At 35.6% G+C, this 21,803-nt stretch overlaps 1 protein-coding gene across 6 annotated transcripts in view; it reads right to left on the reverse strand.

Moving 5' to 3' along the window:
• The window catches only part of TCF12 (transcription factor 12), a 368,763-nt gene that overhangs the window by 18,705 nt on the left and 328,255 nt on the right, over positions 1–21,803 (reverse strand). For 4 of the 6 annotated variants that reach the window (XM_047766266.1, XM_047766267.1, XM_047766269.1 and 1 more), the window contains 5 exons: positions 21,109–21,187; positions 12,540–12,613; positions 11,486–11,557; positions 10,531–10,737; positions 166–280 (listed from right to left, as the gene is read on the reverse strand). In XM_047766266.1, the coding sequence (XP_047622222.1) occupies positions 166–280; positions 10,531–10,737; positions 11,486–11,557; positions 12,540–12,613; positions 21,109–21,187 (547 nt within the window). The remainder of the gene's footprint in view (positions 1–165; positions 281–10,530; positions 10,738–11,485; positions 11,558–12,539; positions 12,614–21,108; positions 21,188–21,803) is intronic. The other 2 variants (XM_047766268.1, XM_047766271.1) reach the window with 1 other exon arrangement.

The following is a 21,803-nucleotide window of genomic DNA, read 5'->3' on the forward strand; positions in this document are numbered from 1 at the left end:
CCCTAAATATCCATTACTACATTCATGCAGTAGCACTACTGTTTGGAATTCTTCCACCTAAGATGACTTTTGATTCATAAATGTCAATCTGTCTGTGAGAAAGATGATAAAGTTACAAATGATACTTCTGTCTATATTACTGTTAAAAATCAACAATAGAGTTACCTCTATAACTTTCTTGTGTTTTATGGTTCAAATCTGTGCTTGAAGCAGTGACCGTACTAGACAAGACTGAATGATTGCCATTGAGACTGACAGGGTCTTCTCGATGAGTTCCAACCTAAAATTAAAAATTAAAAACAGATAGTTCAGGGGTGGTACTTATTTAAATTCTTTCATTGTGTTTAGTAGAGAAAACATCGCTCATCTAAATTTATTGGGTGCCAGCCAAGTCACGGAAACAACTTAAATGTCCATAGACAGAGGAGTGGATAAAGATGTAGTATGTATACACAATGGAATATTACTCAGCCATTAAAAGGAAAGAAATAATAGCACTTGCAGAAACATGGATGGACCTAGAAATTACCATGGTAAGTGAGGTTTAGTCAGACAGTGAGATACCAACTTCATATGCTATCACTTACATGTGAAATCTAAAAAAAAGGACACAATGAACTTTGCAGAACAGATAATGACTCACAGACTTTAAAAAACTTATGGTTTCCAAAGGAGAGAGGGTGGGGGGTAGAGTGAATGGGCTGTGGGTTTGGGATGGAAATGCTATAAAATCAGGTTGTGATGATCATTGTACAACTACAAATGTAATAAAATTCATTGAGTAATTAAAAAAAATAAACTTATTGGGTGCCACTTTTCTGGTTTTGGATTATAAAAGACTTGATAGTAGTTATGTTTTTGTTTTTTATATGGTTTTTATTATTTTATTTTTATTTCCATTTTAGCTGGTTTACAGTGTTGTCAATTTCCTACTGTACAGCAAAGTGACCCAGTTATACATGTACACATTCTTTTTTCTCACATTATCATGCTCCATCATAAGTGACCAGATATAGTTCCCAGTGCTACACAGCAGGATCTGATTGATTATTCATTCCAAAGGTAATAGTTTGCATCTATTAACCCCGACAGTAGTCCAGTTTTTGAATAAAAATATTTTTTAAAATTCCAACACTCAAATTTTATATCTCACAGAGGGCTGTTGTGAGAATTAAAGAGCTAACAGAAAAGCACTCTAGGGAGTTCCTGTAGTGGCTCATCAGTAACAAACCCGACTGGCATCCATGAGGACATGGGTTTGATCTCTGGCCGTGCTCAGTGGGTTAAGGATCCAACAATGCTGTGAGCTGCAGTGTGGGTCGTGGGTGCAGCTCTGATCCTGTGTGGTTGTGGCTGTGGTCTAGGGTGGCAACTACAGCTCTGATTCGACCCCTAGCCTGGAACTTCCATATGCTGCAGTTGCATCGCTAAAAAGACTCTCCCCACCACCCCAAAAAAAGCACTCTATAAGCCATAAAGCACTGTACATTTTAGGTTCTATTAATAACTCTGTATCAGTTAATATGAAAACCTATTCCACATACTACCTAATATATTATTCATGAATTTTCATTTAATAAATATCACTTTGTTTCAAGTATTAATAATATTTATCTCTATTTTGGCATGGCCTTTCCTTACATATTTATTATAAGTGTCTTATTTTTTCTTCCTCTAACTGCCTCTTCTCAAAAATTTTAAAAGAGCAACAGAAGCAATATAAAATTAAAGTCACTTAAAATAGTTTTACATTGCCAGACAACAAAAATGCCATACATTTTTATTCTCAGTTATCAAACTTAGACAAGTCATAGTTAACCTGAATTTGGAAGGTAAGGCATGAAAACACTACATAGTGTTGTAGCTATTGCAGTATTTTTAGAAAAACTGGTTACAAATGAAGCTTTTTAATAGAACAATGGTTGATGTGGCAATTATAAGATTAAGCCTTTAATTAAATAGGTTTATTGCCTGGAGTTATACATGAGAACTACTGTTTTTCAACAAATCCTTCAATCCCAGTAAAATGCCATGCTTTGAATTCCTCTTGAGTAATTAATATAGCTTTTATCTTTCATGACTTTGTATGGATTTTACCCTAAGAGGTATAAATACCCGTATGCAAGTTTATCCTTTGGCTTCCGGTGAGCCAAACAAAAGAAACCAAAGTGAAGTTTTAGGCAATGTAAACTACTGGTAATGGACTTAATTAGAACCTATCAGGTCTTCCATCACAATTTTTAGGAAATGTCTGTCCTCTACCTTTATTCTTGTCTTTAATGTAGTTTTCAAAAATCCATTTAATGTATTCCACAGCTACTTTTAAAATTACTTGAGGATTAGTCATTGCTGAGGATTAGCTGTGTCACTACTCCCTGGGATGATCAAGCATTGACTATATACTTTTTCTAAACCACAATTTCATCATGGGTTAGAATCATAAAATCTTAAAGCTGGGAAGGGACCACAGAAACTAAGGCAGCCTTCTATACTCTTTCCACTTTGGAAATCCTACCTTAGTCTTTTAGCATCTATTTCTGCCCCAAACCAGGGGCAGAAAAAAAAACAAAAACAAAAAAACAAAAAAAAAACCCTTAGAAAAATCTGAAGAACTGAATCTAAAAAAAAAAAACAAAACAAAAACAAAACAAAAAAAACCTCCAAAACAAAAAACAAAAAACCTTGAGAAAAATCTGAAGAACTGAACCTAACAACCAGTGAAGAAGTAGACTGTGAAAATTACAGTCAAGAGAGAAAACTATTTTTAAAACAGTTCATGATACCTGTCTCTAGTGAATCCTGGTCATATTAATCTTATTGCTTTCTTTCTAGCTACAAACTACTCAGTGATTTTAGGGGCAGGTGAGTTTATAACTCCCTATTTATAAAAACAGATACAATATAAATATAATACATAGCTAAAAATTCTTTGGGATCTTAGGAAGCCTAGGCCTATTTTAAAGATAATATTTCACTAGGATAATTTTGATTGGCTGAAGAAATCACTGCAGGATAAAGTAAAAGCTTTCTATGTTTATGTTTAAAATGTGGACTTGAAACTTACGATCTTTGATAATATGTGCTAATTTTGCTCTTATCCAATATTTTGAGCTATCATACCAATTTAAAAACAAACAGCCTTTCAAATTTTAAAATAGAAATATATATATATTTACTATATATCATACCTCTGAAATTTATTTTACAGCTCTGTAAGACAATGTCACTGAACAGTAATAAACTGAATTTCACTCATTTGAATAAGAAGTAATGACACACCTACTAAATTCTTATTTTTTTATTTCATTAGTATAAGTAATTCTTTGTTTTTTTCTGAACCTCAACTAATAAAAACATTATGTTACCTCCTTTGTGATGAAGGGCTTGGCAGACAAAGGATTATGATCTAAACAATATATCTTAGGGATCTTGCTTTTCCCTAAAGGAAAATCAGAAAGGTTGCTCAATTCGTTTTGGGATATAAATGTCAGTGAATATTTTTGTCTCTACGAAATACTACAAACTAAGTATTTTCTCATATCAACGTGCATCACTAGCATCCAAAAGAAAAAATTAATCCTTTTAAAAATGCCCTCAGACTAGCAAAAAGCTTTATGTCTGGAGTTTTTCATATTATGAGCAGGAACTTTTTCTTTGCAACTTGATTCCTCTTGCAAATGACCCTCATATATTTTCTGGAGAATTTGACTTTCACACTTCTTATAGTTTTCTTTAACCCTTGCTCACCCTGGCTCTCATGTCTTCCCTTTAATCTGTAGCTACCCATTCAAATGGCTCTGTCCACATACACACACACAACAGGTGTATAAATAGTTCTTTGTTTGAGCTCAGAGCCTGTGGGGCCAGCCAGACGGGACCTTGTTTAATTGTTCATCTCGTTAGCATACAGCTGATAGGCTGCTTCTATTGGGGAGTAGCAGAGGAAAGCAAACCCATAGGTCTGCCATGTTCTAAATTTCAACTATTATGAATGAGTTCCATTTCAGAATAAAAGGCCCATTCCATTAAATGACATCATCTTGCATTCTGAATCTTTATAATCTACTACGCACGGTCTTACTTTTGTGGGAGCATCCAACAAGGGACTCGTTTTCATTTAATTTGGCCACTGGATTTAACATCCACAATGAAAAAATGTTAAATCTGATTAGTTGATGAATAAGAGGTCTTGTGAATTAAGGGACAGACTGAAAAGTACTCAATATGAACTCCTTTCTGATTCTGAATTCTATCCTAATAATTTGTTCAATTTGTACTATTCACTGAGAACTAATGATTTCAATTAATCAGTATTAATCTACAAAATGATTAAAGGATCTTTATATACTTATGTATATTTATTTTATTCAAAGAGGGGTTTTATGCTAAAACCTGGAAGAATTCCACTGTTACAGAATGATACTTACATAAATATATAACCTGTATGGTTTTCGAACTTAAAAAAGTTGCCATTTGAACACTTCTGAATTTAAAAAATGGTATCAAACCTGTTAAAAGCACTATGATGTGACCTTAATGAAAACACAAAAATTTTAAGTTGCCCATTTAGTAAAAAATTGGTTAGAAAATGTAAAATAGTTAAAACTCTGAAACCTACACACACACACAATTTCCACTGTATACAAATCTACAATAATAAAATACTGTCTAAATATAAGGTTGAAATGAGCCCATATGCACTGATATATGACAAAAAATGCTATAATTTTGAAAAAAAAATTATCCTATTTGCATGGTGGTATCTTTTTCTCATTTAAAAAAATTTTATTGAAGTACAGCCAATTTACAATACACCTGTTAGTCTTTTAATAACTTAATTTTTTAGAAGAAAAATACAGTTTCTTTAACTGGTTTAGGATTTAGAAAGCAGATATGATTTATATTTTTAAATCATGACATAAGGCAGCTTTAACGTCTACAACTGAACATTATTTACTCTCACACAAGATAGACATCTCCAACCACAGTCTAAACAAAACCCCCAAACGATACGAAAAATGGTAATAAAAATGATAATTAAAAGAAATGCCTGAGTTAAATTTCCTCAGGACTTGTAAGAAATCAAAAGACCCCCCCTGGATATTATTTTATCCTGTATCATAAATAAGGAACTTTTTTTTTCTTTTTAGGGGTGCACTTGAAGCATATAGAGGTTCCCAGGCTAGGAGTCTAATCAGAGCTACAGCTGCCAGCCTACACCACAGCTCATGGCAACGCTGGATCCTTAACCCACTAAACAAGGCCAGGGACAGAACTCGCAACCTCACGGCTCCTAATCGGATTCGTTTCTGCTGCGCCACAATGGTTAACTCCATAAATAAGGAGTTTTTTAAGATTTGCAACAAGCTTCCATTAAGACAAAAGCTCCTACTCTAACTTACTTGGTTTGAAGTTGAAATCACTGTCTCTGAATACTTTGTGTTAAAAAAAGTGCTATTACAGAGCTATCTCATTGGGCCTCAGTATTTTAGATATTATAGCCATAAACAGATATGATGTACAGTAACTTTATATTGCTGAAATCTCTTTGTAATGCCCAAATGAAATGAATGAGTCTCATTCCTTCACAATTTCTGACTTAATAACAGCATTTTTTCCTGTCAGCAGTTCATTTTAATAACTAATTCCTACATGAAATGAATAGGAACAAAACTAAAGTCTAATGATGATATTTCAGTAGTTCTAAAAACCCGATTTTGTGTTTTAAAATTTAAATGATATATCAGTCAAACTCTAAAAACAGTGTCTGATAAAGTCTTATGTTTTATATTTGCATTAAGAAAATATAGAGAGGGACTTCCTGTCATGGCTCAGCGGAAACAAATCCGACTAGGAACCATGAGGTTGTGGGTTTGATCCCTGGCCTCACCCAGTGGGTTAAGGATCCGTGGTTGCCGTGAGCTGTGGTGTAGGTTGCAGACAAGGCTTGGATCTGGTGTTGCTGTGGCTGTGGTATAGGCTGGCAGCTACAGCTCGGGTTCAACCCCTAGCCTGGGAACCTCCATACGCCGTGGGTGTGGCCCTCAAAAAAGACAAAAACACACACAGGCACACACACACAAAATATATATATAGAAACCATCAAAAATACTGAAAGGAAGTACGAAATTAAGTAAATGAAAATGTTAATCCCATTCAAAAATAAGAGGAAATGTTAAAACTATGGCAGCCTGGCTATACTAATTATATAAAAAGGAGTAGGAATTATTCACTTCCTAGTTTCTTTTACTGTTACAACAATCTTCAGGAAATTTAACTTTTGTGTATATTAGATAGCTAAAATACGTTAAAAGCTTTCTGTGGTTGAAACCTCATTTAATCCTAACCTTTGATGCTAGGCAAATTTGTTCAGTTAAAAGAAACAATTGTTAAAGTTAAGGCTTTTGATATTGACTCCTATTAACATATTTTTGGCAGGTGATAGCCTCTCACCACCTTTGTGCGAAATTTAAAAATCTTTTTCTAGAACAGTTAAACAATAATAATTATTCATCTATAAGACAAGATGGATGTACAAATCAATGCTACTAGCTATAGATGATTAACTGGCATAATCTTGTTATAACTAAAAACAATGTAAGGAAAGGTTCTCAGCAACAAAGCTATTTCCTTGATCGAGGACACTATTTTGGCCAACCTGTCCATGTAGACTTCACACCACAAATAATCTTGATAGCACTGAAGACTGAGAGCTGAGCTCTTTGTATTACTTTTATCCTGCCATCAACTCTTATTCTTCCACTCCTAGGGCATTCTGGCACCTCAGAGAGTCCAACTACTTTGACAAAGCTCCCAAACTACTTATCAAAACAAAACAAGCAAAAAGTTATAGGCTCCAAGAAAAAGAAACTTGCTAATCCTCATTTCCTGCATTGGGAAGCTAATTTATATTCTACATCAGGGATTGGCAAAGTATGCTTGTGGGTGAAATCTGGTCCTGTTTTTACTAATAAAGAAGACTCTTATTTCAAATAAAGTTTTATCAAAACAAAGCCACATCCATTTGTTTTCATAATTTCTGTGGCTGCTTTCATGTTATAATGTCAATTAAGTAGTGACAGAGACCGTAAAAGCCTGCTAGGCTGAATATATTTACTGCCTGGCCTTTTACAGAAGTATGCTGGCTCTCCTCTTCTAAGTGCTAGGAGAGAAAGTAATATATTTAAAACTTGCAAGTAGAGTGGTGACCTCCAAATAAATGCCCATGAGAACAAAAATCCATTACATCGAAAACTTTATGTAAATGTTATGTGGAGTTCCTGGAATGGCATTTATGTTTAGTAGACTGGTTCTACTCTCAGAAGAAAAATAAATGGAATGATGAAAATTAAGTATTTTTGAAAGAAGCTGACCTCACAAATTCTAAATAGTGATCTAGAATAATCTGATAAACTGATATTTCTATGGTTACTTTGTAATTTTGGCCACATAACCTCCATTTTTAGGGGCCTAAAAAATACTAATTGATGCAGAGGGAAAGTATATAAACTATCAGGAAGTTACATGAGACAAAAGAGAAAAGTCAGGAGTTCCTGTTGTGGCTCAGCACCTGACTAGCATCCATGAGAACATAGGTTCGATCCCTGACCTCGCTCAGTGGGTTAAGGATCTGGCATTGACATGAGCTTTAGTGTAGGTCGCAGATGTGCCTCAGATCCTGCATTGCTGTGGCTGTGGTGGAGGCCAGCAGCTACAGCTCCAATTCAACCAATAGCCTGGGAACTACCATATGCTGTGGGTGTGTCCCCCCGTGCCCCCCCAAAAAAGAAAGAAAGAAAAGTCATTCCAGAATATAAAATTGTGTCATTTCTTAGTCATGATCAGTTTGAATACTTGGGGGTGAGAGGGGATGATAACAGCTGGAGATTAACTCTTGAAGACGGCTGGCAAAATTATATGTTCCCCAAATCACAAACCTTCCAAGAATATGAACAGAGTTGATTCCACGTAAGTGGGTACAAAGCAAGTGAGCAAAGCTCCTGACAGTACTGATGGAAGCTCTATGACATGAAAAACAGCCTCCAGGGGAGTTCCCATTGTGGCATAGCAGTATCAGAGGCATCTTGAGAGTGCCAGGATACAGGTTCCATCCCCAGCCAGGCACACTGAGTTAAAGATCTGGTGTTGCCACAGTTGTGGTTTAGGTTGAGACCGTAGCTCAGATCTGATCCCTAGCCGGGATCTGATCCCTGGCCCAGGAACTCCATGTGCCGGGGGGTGGTCAAGAAAGACCCCCCCCCCCAAAAAAAAACCCAAAACCAAAAGAACGACAATGACAACAAAAAACCCTCACAAAAAAACCAAACAAAAATAAAATGACAACAACAAAAAAGAAACACAGCCACAGGATAAGAATTTTCCAACAATACACTTAAGACTTAGCTGGGACAGTCACTGGCTGACTGTGATCTTCATTACATTCCATCCTTTGGTCCTGAGAACTGAGTATTCACAGTTAAAAAGTTATGTTCAGAAGGATGGGAGATGAATATTGACTCAAAAGTGTCAGCTTTTGTCTTACTTTTGAGGATAAGGCTGGCAGAAACATCTGCATCTCCACCTCCACTAGTGACTGTGTCTGGATTGAGTGGATACAGCAGATGATGCCTGACAGACATTTTTCCCAGGTCTGGGTCCTCTAAGAAGGTTATAAAAACTTGAGGGAGACCTTGATAGACAAACTGAGCAATAGCTTGGCCTTGGTTGCTGCAGCACTGATAGCAGCACTGATAGTGCTTCTCAGACTAAGCAGGACTCACCTCATGTTTAAGAACTCTTTTTTCTAGATTACTCTGAATTTTTTCCTTTTAAAAAAATATCTCTGGCAGCTCTGAAGCAGGCAGTATATTCCTAGTGGATACAATGGAAGCCACTTCGTTAATTAAAAGTTTCAGGGCAATATTTAATGAAACCATCTTCCTTTACAAGTCCTTTTAAAATGCACTAGGGTTTTAACATGGCTTTGGAGGACTGGATTTTGAAAAATCTCTTTGCCAGCTCACATATAAAGTTGGTGGAAAAAACAAGCTCTCAAAGACAGAAGTTACATTTCATACAAACATCTACATTTCTTCGGGAGGAGCCAGAGATAGATCAAATAATGTAGCAGATAATAAAAGGAGTAGAAGCAATGAGCTATTAACAGTGAAGAATTAAAAAATGATGATGAGATGAGGACTAAGAACCACAAATGTTGTAGATGAGACAAGCTTAGGACTCAAATGTTGATTTTCAAGTTATTCTAAGTAAGGATAAACAATATTAGAGCAAAATAATAATTTATAACAAATGCTACTTTATACTGTTAAAAATATTTTATTACTACTCACTAAGAGTGGAAACGATACTCCCTGAGAGTTCCATGAGTTTAATAATTTATAAATGTTTTCACATTTAATACCTTATCAATAGCAACAAAAGCTAATTTAAAAGGAGCCTGAATTTCAAGATTTTCTGACATTAAAAAACAAAAACAAAAAACTGGTTGTTAATATATACAGGCATCTAATGTCACCCATGTTGCTAAAAACACTCTTCTCAGGAAACCAGGCAGTCTTGTTTCATGTTTACTTCAGCAGCTCCAGAATGAATATAAATGGCTGTCTGACATGTGAATGCAAAAATCTGGAACCAATCCTATTTTACAGAACATAAGACTTCAGCATTTGGGACACCTAATTATTTCGATGATAGGTGAGTTTTAGCCTTGATCACATCGCTTACAGCTAGAAATCTGTTTCACAGGAGAATATTTCACAGCATGCAATGAATCTTAAAAACCATGCTATAAACATGAAAACACATGGTTTCAGTTAAATAGCAGGTTCAAAAGGAGCTTCATTCCTTTAAAACATAATTTGGATAAAAAATAAGGTAAGACATTCAACATAGAATTTTTGATGTGCGTGGCTGTAGAATTTCACTTTTTTCTCCTTTCAAAAATTACCATGTTTTTAAAAAAGATGGAATGAATTATTCTATTCTCTTCAGGGATTAATCTAAAATTGCTTCCTTTCATTGTCACTTAAATTACAGCCATTTTCAAAACTACCCCACATTTTTTCATTTGGAAATAAAGCTTAAATTTGGACCTGTACAAACAATATTACATTCCTTCTGCTATTGAAGACTGGTTCCAAATTGTAATAAACAGCTTTTCTAGACCTGAACCCTTGAAATTCATCTTGCTTTATTGCTTTTGCTATTCGGACTTTCTACACACTGTTTCAAGGCAAAAACTGTTCTGCCAATTATTACACATATGGAAAAATAAATCCAAGTTTAAGCTAAAATAATCTTTGTAGAAAGTTTATGCTTTTTTGCACATGATCATAGCAGGATTTTAAGGGCAAATACTCAATGACCCTGCCCAATACTGTAAAAGAAATTCTTAAAGGCCACTGTACCTTCTTTAAAAAAAAAAAAGGACCCTCTCCAGGAAGATTTCATGAAAAACATTAGGACAACAGGCTTTAGGGGTTATTACAAAAAGGATGAAAACTATTTTACCATTGAAGCAGATCGACTGCTTGTAACAAGGCTTGATCCACCATAGTTTGAATTGAGGCTTCCAATTGGTGCATTATGGGATGGTCCCAATAAACTGTGTATATCACTGTGACCAGCAGGCAAACTGGTGGAAGGTCCCACGGCATGGTTCCGCAGCACATGGATAGCATCATCCAGTCTGTCCAAACGATCCTCCATTCGAGATTGCTATAGGGATTGAACAAGTAATTGGAGGTTACTGTTGTTTTCTGTTAAATGCATTAAGTTGCTATGATTCCTACTTTGGGATATACGGAAGACAGTAAGTGAAATGCAATATCAAGTAGCTTCAAAAGAAACTACCTGTGCTACAAATCAACAAAGAAAGGATATTTGTAGACTATGCTAAATTAACAAAGCTTCAGAAGCAAATCATTGCTTCATAAAATCGATTTACCAATCTAGCATGAGGTTATTTCTTTTAGCTTCTACAAAAGCTGAAGGCTACTGTGTCTGATACTCAATTATAGATGATAAAAAGATTACTAGAACTTTAACACTGATCTTTGAAATGAGGGCAATGAGGATGGGTCCTCAAATCCATCAAATGTAAGTTGTAATTTTGTTTTAAGTGAATATTTAATACCTATCTGAAATGGTGACCACATTCAAATGTGCTCTTTCACAAAACTGAGATGACATTGTCTGTCTGTGGATATACACATGCCCCATACACAAACATATTAGAATTTAAAAATACAAAAAGCACATGCCAGTAGAGCTCTTTTAAAAAGATTCATACTCGACAACAAAAGAGAACAAAAGCCTTTTCTTATATACTGTTATAAAAACAAAAACAGTCATTGTTTGATTTTAAAAGACTTTGGAGTCTGCATAGGCTTGAAGATTTTAAATGGGTAATAGGAAGTATAATTAATTGAAACACAAAAAAGGCACCATCTAAAAGAAATAGTACCTCACAGACATCCTTTAAGAAGGACATTGCATCTTGCAAATGCTCGTGAAGTTGCTGCTCAACTCGATTTTTCTGGCAAAGTCAAGACAGAACAGGAGGCAAAGCACAGGTTAAGATTAACTCCAAAAGAGATGAGGAAACAGCTGATGTGCATGTCAGCATCACATGTTAGTAAAGTTAACGCAGAGACCTGCAAGATCTACTTGTATTAAGATATGAGCAGGCTGGGATTTAACAGCAAAGTTATAAGGTTAGCATCTAAATAGCACACATTGCTTATATTTGCTTGTAAAATATGTGAAAGAAAATTTTCCTTTAATATAAAACATTCTGTTAGTCACAGAAAAAGAACTTTTACATTTGCAACCTGGAATTACTAAATGATAGCATGACTTAGCATTCCATCCAGTCATCCTTATTTTGTTTTTATAATGCCTTGTAATTCTGTAATTCTGGGGTAAGCATAGAAAGGCAACAGTAGTTAACATCCTACCACAAATTCTTCAATGATCAGTATCTAGACAAGCTGCTTTATTTTACTGCCTTATCTGTTTTTTAATGTTTTTGCTCCTATGCTTTACTCTTCATGAAAAAGTAATAGAAAATCACATTTAAAATTTTTAATAATGATGTAATAAGCTATACATATCATACAAGAAAGAATAAAACAACAATTTTGCATCTGCTGGACTAATTTTCTTTTATTTGGTCTGTGTTTTTTCTTTTCCTTTAACTTTTCTTTATACATAAATATAGAATTAGAGCAAAATTAATCCCTAGATTTGTTAAAGAAACAAAAATTTCGTATCAGTATTTTAACATCAGCTGTCCTGAGACCAGAAGCCTGATGTCCAAAAGAACAGATGGCAAAGGCACACCCAATGTGTCTCATAATGTTCAACTAAATCAGGCCATTTGTCAGCAAAGAATTTGTGTGTAATGCTATCCTACTGTTTTTTCATTGTTACTCAAGATTTTCTGGAAAAAAGAAAAGAAAAAGAACTCCATACTATAAGAAAAAAGTGACCTAAGTATGATTCTCAGAGGCTCTTACCAGGGAGTGGAGTGAATTTTCATAGCTTGGGGACGAAGGAGCTTGCCCTCCAGGTCTGGGCCACTGACTGGTACCTGTTAAAACCCCAAAGCACCCACACACCCTGGTTAACTCAGTGATCTTGATAATGTTCTAAAGGAAAGGATAAAGACATAGTGTAAGTGTATATAAATTTATGTGAAAATATTCATTCGGCCTTCAGCTTGGTATTTGTTACTTGTAAGTCCAACATGTTAAAAAAATATTTCTCATTATTAAGACAACATTGTAGGGAGTTGAGAAAAAAATTATACTTTAAAATGTAACTATCTTCATGTTTGTACATTCTTCACACTTTGCCCATATGCACACATCATGAGAAAATGTACTTAATATATAATTTAAAATTCTGTCCCTCCCCCATATTTTTAGTCTTTACAATAAAACTATTAATGACTACATCAATATTCACCTGATTCTGGTTGCTTTCATTTGGCTATTATAAATAGTAATTGAATAGCACTATATTATGAATAGTAAATATTACTGTGTTTTTTTTTCTTTTGGGGAACATGTTTAAGGATAAAAAGCACTTCTAAATTAAAAGGTATTAATATATTTATGATCCTTAATTCAAAAGCCCCAATTGCTTTCTAAAGGGTCATGTGAGTTAATATCAACTTGTGGCTCTAGTAATGCACAAATGCACATTTCAAATGACTGCAAATACACTTAGGATTATCTGCTAAAATTTTTTCCCAATATAGTTTACACTAGAACATATTATTTAATTTGGAAAATGTCATCATGAAAACATTTATTATTTGACTTTAGAAAAGTAGAACTATAGGAGTCCTCGTTATGGCTCAGTGGTTAATGAACCCGACTACTATCCGTGAGGACATGGGTTCGATCCCTGGCCTTGCTCAGTAGGTTAAGGATCCAGCATTGCTGTGAGCCGTGGTGCAGGTCACAGACATGGCTCGGATCCCATGTCGCTGTGGTTGTGGAGCAGGCTGGCAGCTACAGCTCCAACTCGACCCCTAGCCAGGGAACCTCCAAATGCCTCAGGTGTGGCCCTCAAGCGACAAAAAGAAAAAAAAAAAAGACAGCGAAGTAACAATATAATTTAAAAAAGTTAGAAAAAGAAAAAAGTTCAGAGTATGAAGAACAAAAAAAAAAACCCACACGAGAAAAAAATAAAAGGATTGATTCATTCATATATTGAGGAAAAGGCAGTGCTTTAATGATCTGGCCAAAATAGCTTTAAAAAGAAAAAGACAAAACAACTGATCAAAAATCTTTATTATTTCATGATTGTACATCTGAAAACAAGCTATGTATAGATATTAATGAAGACTATTCAATCAAATAGATAGTATTTTTCTTAACAAAAGCTTCAGTGATAACTTGAATTACATTAGAAATATGAAGTTGGGAGTTCCCATAGTGGCTCAATGGTTAGAGAATCCTACTGTCTTCCATGGGGACTCGGGTTGGATCCCTGGCCTTGTTCAGTGAATTGAGGATCCAGTGTTGTCGTGAGCTGTAGTGGAGGTCACAGACATGGCTCAGATCTCATGTTGTTGTGGCTGTAGCATAGGCCAGCAGCTGTGGCTCCGATTTGACCCCTAGCCTGGGAACCTCCATATGCTGTGGGTACACCCTTAAAAAGTCAAAAGACAAACAAACAAACAAACAAAAAAAAGAAATGTGAAGTTGGAGGAGTTGAGAGTTTATTTGTCTTGTTTACTGCTAAATGAAGTTGGTTTTTTTTTTTTTTTGGTTTTTAGGGCCACACTTGTGTGTGGCATAGGGAAGTTCCCTGCTAGGGGTCGAATCAGAGCTGTAGTTGCTGGCCTACATCACAGCCACGGCACACCAGCCACACCAGACCCCAGCTGTATATGCAACCTACACTGCATGCAGTTGATGCCAATGCTGGATCTTTAACCCAATAAATGAGGCCAGGGATCAAACCCACATGCTCAAGGATTATCAGTCGGGTTCTTGACCACTGAGCCACAATGGGAACTCCTAAATGAAGTTTTAAACTACGTTCCATTAGAGCTGCTTGTTATAGGTTAATGTGCCACACTTAGGAAATCAAAAACTTTCAGTAAATTGGAATTATTAGAGTTGGTTTTAGCTAAATAACCTAGTAATTATATTCCTGTTAATCATACATATAAGTTGAAAAGATGGATACATTCTTTTTTTCTTTTTTGGCTATGCTCATGGCATGTAGAAGTTTCTGGGCCAGGGATCAAATTCTCACCAAATTCAGTGATCCAAGCTGCCACAGTGACAATACTGGATCTTTAGCCTGCTGTGCCACAAGAGACCTCCAAAAAATTGGATAAATTCTTATTAACCTGATTATATTTCAAAATTAATTATATGCATACTGTTGTGATTATACAGAAAAATTTTAAATACTAAAATTATAAGAAAAATACATGTTATATATTATACTTCATCAGCTAACACTTTTTTTTTTATTTGTAAGCAAATTACAAATTATTTTGAGGACCATTAAAGGCTTCTTGTTAGATAAACAAATATAATCATAATTTAACTACATAAAGTATGGACAATCTAAAACTGCTCATTGCAACAGAAGTTTGTGGTCTAATTTTATAATCAAGAAGTATCATTTAGCAACCCGAAAAATCTAGTAACTGACTACGTGAAGAATTTATTTAAAAACAACCAGCTAATACTTTGCACTGGTATCAGTGCATTAATGGCCCCCAAGCATGGATGCAGAATTGAGAATTTTTATGTGGATAAGAGGGACTAATCATAATCTGTTTTGAAAAAGACCCTAAATTATTTTTAAAAGTTTCCTTTAATGTTTGTAATATTTTATTTTCAATTATTTTGCTCCATTTCCCGCTATATCCTTGGGTAATCAGCTTGTGATAGGAGCCTGATCAAATTACTTAATTTGTGTGGATTATTAACACAAATTTTATGTTTTAACATCTTAGAACTGTTAGTATACATCTGGTTTGCAAAAGAGGCAATTTCTGTGGTTCTTCACTAGCTAAGTGTTGAGGAATGAGATGTGTGCAGAGTTACTCAGGGAGGAAATCACCTGTATCATTATTTTTTTAAATGATTTTTATTTTTTCCATTATAGCTGGTTTACAGTGTTCTGTCAGTTCTCTACTGTACAGCAAGGTGACTCAGTCATAACTTCTATTCATTATTTTATTTTATTTTTTTGTCTTTTTGCCATTTCTTGGGCCGCTCCCGCAGCATATGGAGGTTCCCAGGCTAGGGGTCGAATTGGAGCTGTAGCTGCCAGCCTACGCCAAAGCCACAGCAACGCAGGATCCGAGCCCCGTTTGCGACCTACACTACAGCTCACGGCAACGCCAGATCGTTAACCCACAGAGCAAGGGCAGGGATCAAACCCGCAACCTCATGGTTCCTAGTCGGATTTGTTAACCACTGCGCCACGACGGGAACTCCTATACATTATTTTTTGATAGTGATAATGAAGTAACTATGGTAAGGTCTACCTTCAAAATGTAATTCATTAAACTGGAAAAACATACTCAAACCTATTTTGCTTTTATTATAGACTGGGCTGCCCCATTGTTGATGTACTTCATTAGAACAGAAAACTAACATGGTTAAAAAACTGGTATCTGCTTGAACTTCATACAAATATCAAGTTGTATTTCATGGGCAGAGCTCCTTAAACCCCACTTAGTCATTTCAAAAATTCATTTTCTTGGTCACAAAGGGGATGTCTGGATAGTTATACAGACTAAGAGTTCAGTAGAAGTCAATCCTATGTCTGATACAGCTAAAAAAAAAAAAAGAGCACAGGAATCCTTTGTGGCACAGTACATTAAGGACCTGGTGTCACTGCAGCGGCTGGAGTGGCCACTGTGGTTTTTGATCCCTGGCCTGGGAACTTCCATTCGACCTGGGCGAGAGCAAAAAAAGAAGGGGGGGGCGTGGAAGTTTAGTGGATACTGGCAATTGGTGGACCTGCATTCTAGTTGATCTATACTATTAATTAATTTCGAGTCCTGACTATAAAATATGCATTCATAGTTTTGTTTTTAATCTGCTTTTATAAGGCCAATGAGGTAAGATATGAAAGTATTCACTTTTTGAGCCTAAAGGTCTTTTTGTCTATGAGACCTTATTATTATTAACTCTTCCTGATGATAGAGCTATCATGTAATCTATGAAGAAAAAAGATACAAAGACTTTTCTAATTTTGGCCCACTGCTGGTTATTAGCTATGGATGAGAACTTGGGGGCTATGAATAGAATTTAGATTCAGTTCTAGACAGAGACCATAATGCTACTGAATGCTTCTGACACTAGACAGATCGGCACCTTCATCTTTTTATAAAACTAAAATACACAGGTTAATTTAGAATCATATTGGCATCTTTTATCTCTAGCTTGTGATCCTCAACTGTAGCATTATTACACAAATACAGGAAAACAAAAGTGCAAAAACTAAAATCCTAAGGGGTTTCCCAGAGAATAGGTTGCTTTCCCACTTCCTTCCTGTCACCTGCTATCTGGTGGTAGACAAAGGTCAAGATTTTGGGCTTCTAATTCCTTCTATTAGACAAGGGCAAGCTTTCAACTACGTATATACTTAACATTTTTTTAAACTATTCTGGGCTTTTTAGTTACCACCTCCAGAAGCTAGTTGTTATTCAAGAAGAATTATAATAAACCTACTTGAAATTTAAATGTATTGACCATTTCTAGAAAACAAATTAGCTGACAAAGATAGGAGAATCAAAGTATTTGGCTAGAAAATCTGGAAAGGCTTTCTTTGATCACTAAATTTAAAATAAACCCAGTGTTTCTGATCTGCTCTCACTCTGAGAGGGAGTTAGTAACAACCACCTAATAAAACTGGTTAGTAAATTTAGAGAATAGGTAACACACTTTTGTGTGGGTGAGAGAAATTCTTGGACCATTTATCACGCATTTTCTTTTTTGGGGTGGGGGGTGTGTGCTTGTGGCATGTGGAAGTTCCCGGGCCATGGACTGAACCTGAGCCACAGCAGTGACAATGCTGAATCCTTAACCTGTTGAGCCACCAAGGAACTCCACCAAGCATTTTCTTATTTTGTTCGTTATTTATCCATGTAATCCCACTCTAAACTCAAACTTTCATGAGATCCACCACACTCGGAAAAGGCTGAATAATCCTAAATGTAGCACTGAATGCTTTGCTTTCCACAATCTGGCTCCAGCCAACCTTTCCATCTTAGTGCTTCACGTTTCCATAGGTGAAGAGTTCATAACCAGTGATCTCAATGACTCTGGATGAACAGGTCATGCATTTTCTTACAGCTAGATTTCTGTCATACTCTTCCCTTTATACCCAGAAAGTTCTTTCTCCTTTTAAAATCCTACTCTCTTCATGAAGTTCACCTGGAGAACTACAGTTTAGAGTGAATTCTGACAGTTCTATTATTTTCATATTATCTCTTATTTCTCAACTAAAGTGAATATTTGCTTAAGTCAGGAAACCCACTTTAACACTAAGTACACTGAGAGATGATAAAAATAAATATCTGACTGATAAACGAGCCCATACCGGGAAATCCCTTCTTTCCTCTTCCTCTCCCATTCCCTCTTTATTTTTATTATGGATGTTGTGAGGAATGCTATTGAGTACTGCAATTATTAAACTTTTGTTCACTGATATTCCAGAAGGAGGTAAAGAAAGGCAAAATGGTTTTGTCTGTCTGCTTTCCCAGTTCCCTTAGTAACCTATACTAAGTTAGTAAGTAACATTCTCTTAAACACTCAAGTTTTTTCTCAAATGACAAGTGTATTAGACCCAGTCATATTCTCTCCTACCTTGCTGCTAGTATCCAGATTTTGTTCAGAAGGTATGTAGAGGGGGTGTCTATTCCTTCCTACCACGAACCAGGAAAGAATAATTCTATTTTCAGCTTTTGGGATAAATCCTAATGACTAAGAAAAATACGGTGGTATCATTTCTGTTGTAAGCAACTCTGCTAGGTCCAGTGCTGATCAATGAGGGAAAATGTGTTGAAGTGGCTTCTGGAAAAATAATCTTAAAGGCACGGAACAGATGGTCCTTTTTTTATATTAGACATGGTTATGACCACATACCCTTCATTATATCCACCTTCAACTGCTGTCTTGCCACTAGCCTAGGAAAGCATTACAAAGCAGCAGACAGGAGCCCTAAGTGAGTCCAGGAACTTGCCCTGCTATGGGTTTCATACAAGACAAAAAAAAATCCCCTTATTATGTAAGCCAGTTGAGATAAGAGTTTCTCTTCCTTTCAGCTCAGAATATCCCGATAAAATATCACCATCTCAGAAGCTTCCTTATAAGCATTCTCTACATTTGAAAAGTATGTTCTTGGTCTGAAAAGTTCCCAAGGTAAATATGTAGGATTGAAACAAGAACAATGAATGGCTCAGAAGTTATGTTGCTTTGTACCTGTGTTACTATCCTTACAAGGTCTGTGCTAAGTCTGACTGATGCTCAGGCATAAAGAGCAGGGTAGAAAGCACATAGTGGGTACAGTTTTTTACTTTACATAACAGGCCACTGCCACACAAGGCACCAAATAATTTCTACATATTATATAGGAGCTCTTGTTTGCTTGATCTTTTTCATTTTTCCTTCAACTGTGAATTCTTTATCACATAGTACTTTCCTTTTTCCTCCTCCCTTTCCATGTCTGCTCTTCCAGTTTGGAAGTACATGTATGTGTGTATGTGTATAGTAATAAGAAGAAAACACTAGATATAAGAGATGAGAGAGGGAGAGGCACTACATAAAATCAGTCTTTTTTCAACAGGATTTGAAACAGGAGTATATGAAACGGGAGTATATGAAAGTACTTTTCTTTGAGTAAAACTGCTGAATTAAAGAAGCAGCAATAGTAACACCTTCATGACACAATTCAACAGTTCATTGATTTTCACTGATCAGCTGAATTAAAGGGGGAAAGAGGATATTATCCATTAAACATCAGATAAAAACAGTGGAGGAAATGTGAGATTTTACTCTGGACCATTATTTTTTGACAAATGTCTCAGCCTCTGATTCTCCATTTTACTGATTTAACATCATTGATGCTGAGCTCCTCTGCTGCCTGCCTTACCAATTAGTGTTAGTGAAAACCAAAGAACCTTCCATAGCTATCTTACTGGGCAGAGGAGGAGAGGCAGTGGGAACATATGGAAATGTATGACATAGCTACCTCAGATGAGAAAATGAAATAGGCTGTGGCAAAAATGACACTGATAATTTCAGTAAAACTGTGCCATGAGGGTGAGTAGGGTTAAAGTTACATCATTCTTCCTGTAATTTCAGCCCTCTCTTAAACAACAACTTTAAGTCAATGGGTCTTTCATAGTCCTGTCTATGTGGGGAACAGCTGTTCAACTTTTACTAGACAGCTGAAGCCATGATGTCTGAGAAAGTGGCAGAACCCACTAATAGCTGAAAGCAGCTGCCAGCAGTTCATCATCTCCACACTGGAATGCTTCTCAGCAGAGTCACAAAACAAAATCACAGAGCACAGGTGATAACCAGGGCCCTGATACACCAGAGCCCTGGTTTTCAGAAACCCTGAACAATGCAGAGAGGCTTAACAGCAACAACAACAACGCCACAAGATTGAACTAGTGGCTTGATCAGGATAACAGAATCATTTCTGAGGACAGCTGTTGGGAGGAAAATGGCAGTATTTATCCAGTTGTCTAAATGTCTTTTTCTTAGAATTAATACATTTTTGCTTCAGTATGATTTTTCTCCAAACACTGCTGAGAAAAATACATTTCAAGTATTAAAATTACAGCTTAACAGATCTAAGTGTTTTCCTGTAATTGTATTTATTCTTAATAAACTGAAAAATTCCTATTTACAATAATAACAATTGTATCTCAACAAATTTTACACCATAGGAGATGTATCCGGAACTTGTTAAAACAACTGGGAAAAAAAAACAGGAAAAAGTAATACAAAACTCAACACTTTAACAATATTAATCCACATTCACATTCATTCTTTACCTTGGCAAAAAAACATTACCCCCAAGAATACATACATACATATATATATATGTATGAAATCATAACTTAGTGAACTTAAAAATAAAGACAAACAATGTAGCAGAAATAATTTTTCATTTTTGAATCTTATATGTGGTACGTGAAAAATGCAGAGAATAAAGAAAGAAGTTACATGTACTCCTAAATAGGTTTATTTTCTATGCTATCTTATCAAATTTTTTGATTTATTTCCTCCTGTGTATTTTAGCTTCACCTCAATTGCCTAGCCTTATTTTTATCCTGTTATAATAATTGTTCTTAGAAATTATCACAAATTCTTTTAAGAATCAGAGAAGATATAAATAAATAGTTCAAAACTAACAAATATCTCAATATTCTTCAAAAAGAACTTAGGAGAAGATTCTGTTTAAATGCTTTCTCAAAACAGAAACGATTTTTTTCGAGAGTTTTTACTAAATTTTACCAAAAAATAAACTTAAAATATTTCCATGTTAGCCCCATATATGTTATTACATAGTTAGATAAAAGCCTACCTGTGAGAGGTGAGGGTGATCCAACTGGTGTTGATGGGTTTGATGGAAAACTACTGCTGGTATGGTCAGGAGAATAAATCTAACCAGGAAAAAAAGATATACATATATTAATATGTGAAAACAGCAAAAATACACATCCATTTGTAAGGAGTTACTTTTATTTATATATTTATTTAGGGTGTTTTTATAATGATTTTTATTTTTTCTGTTATGGTTGTTTTACAGTGTTCTGTCAATTTTCTACTGCACAGCAAAGCGACCCAGTCACTCACTCACACACACACACATTCTTTTTCTCACATTATCCTCCATCTTGCTGCATCACAAGTGATTAGACAGCAGTTATTTTTACAATCTAAGTCATCACCCTTAAGACTCAGAGTGAAAAAATTATTTACTCAATTTTAGGACTATTCCATTACGTAAAGGCTATAGAAGCCACAGTTTCTTTTTTTGTTTTTTAATGGGCACACACAAGGCATATGGAAGTTCCTGGACCAGGGATTGAATCCAAGTTGTGGACACAACCTATGAAGCTGTGGCTATGCCAGATCCTTTAACCCACTGTGGTGGGTTGAAGATTGAACCTGCACTTTCGCGGTGACCCAAGATGTTACAATTGAATTCTTAACCTACTGTGCTACAGCACGAATTCCCAACAGAAGCCTGTTTTAAAATTAGGATGAAGGAGTTCC

The sequence above is a fragment of the Phacochoerus africanus genome, chromosome 2 (assembly GCF_016906955.1).
Source record: "Phacochoerus africanus isolate WHEZ1 chromosome 2, ROS_Pafr_v1, whole genome shotgun sequence".
Taxonomy (NCBI): Eukaryota; Metazoa; Chordata; class Mammalia; order Artiodactyla; family Suidae; genus Phacochoerus; species Phacochoerus africanus.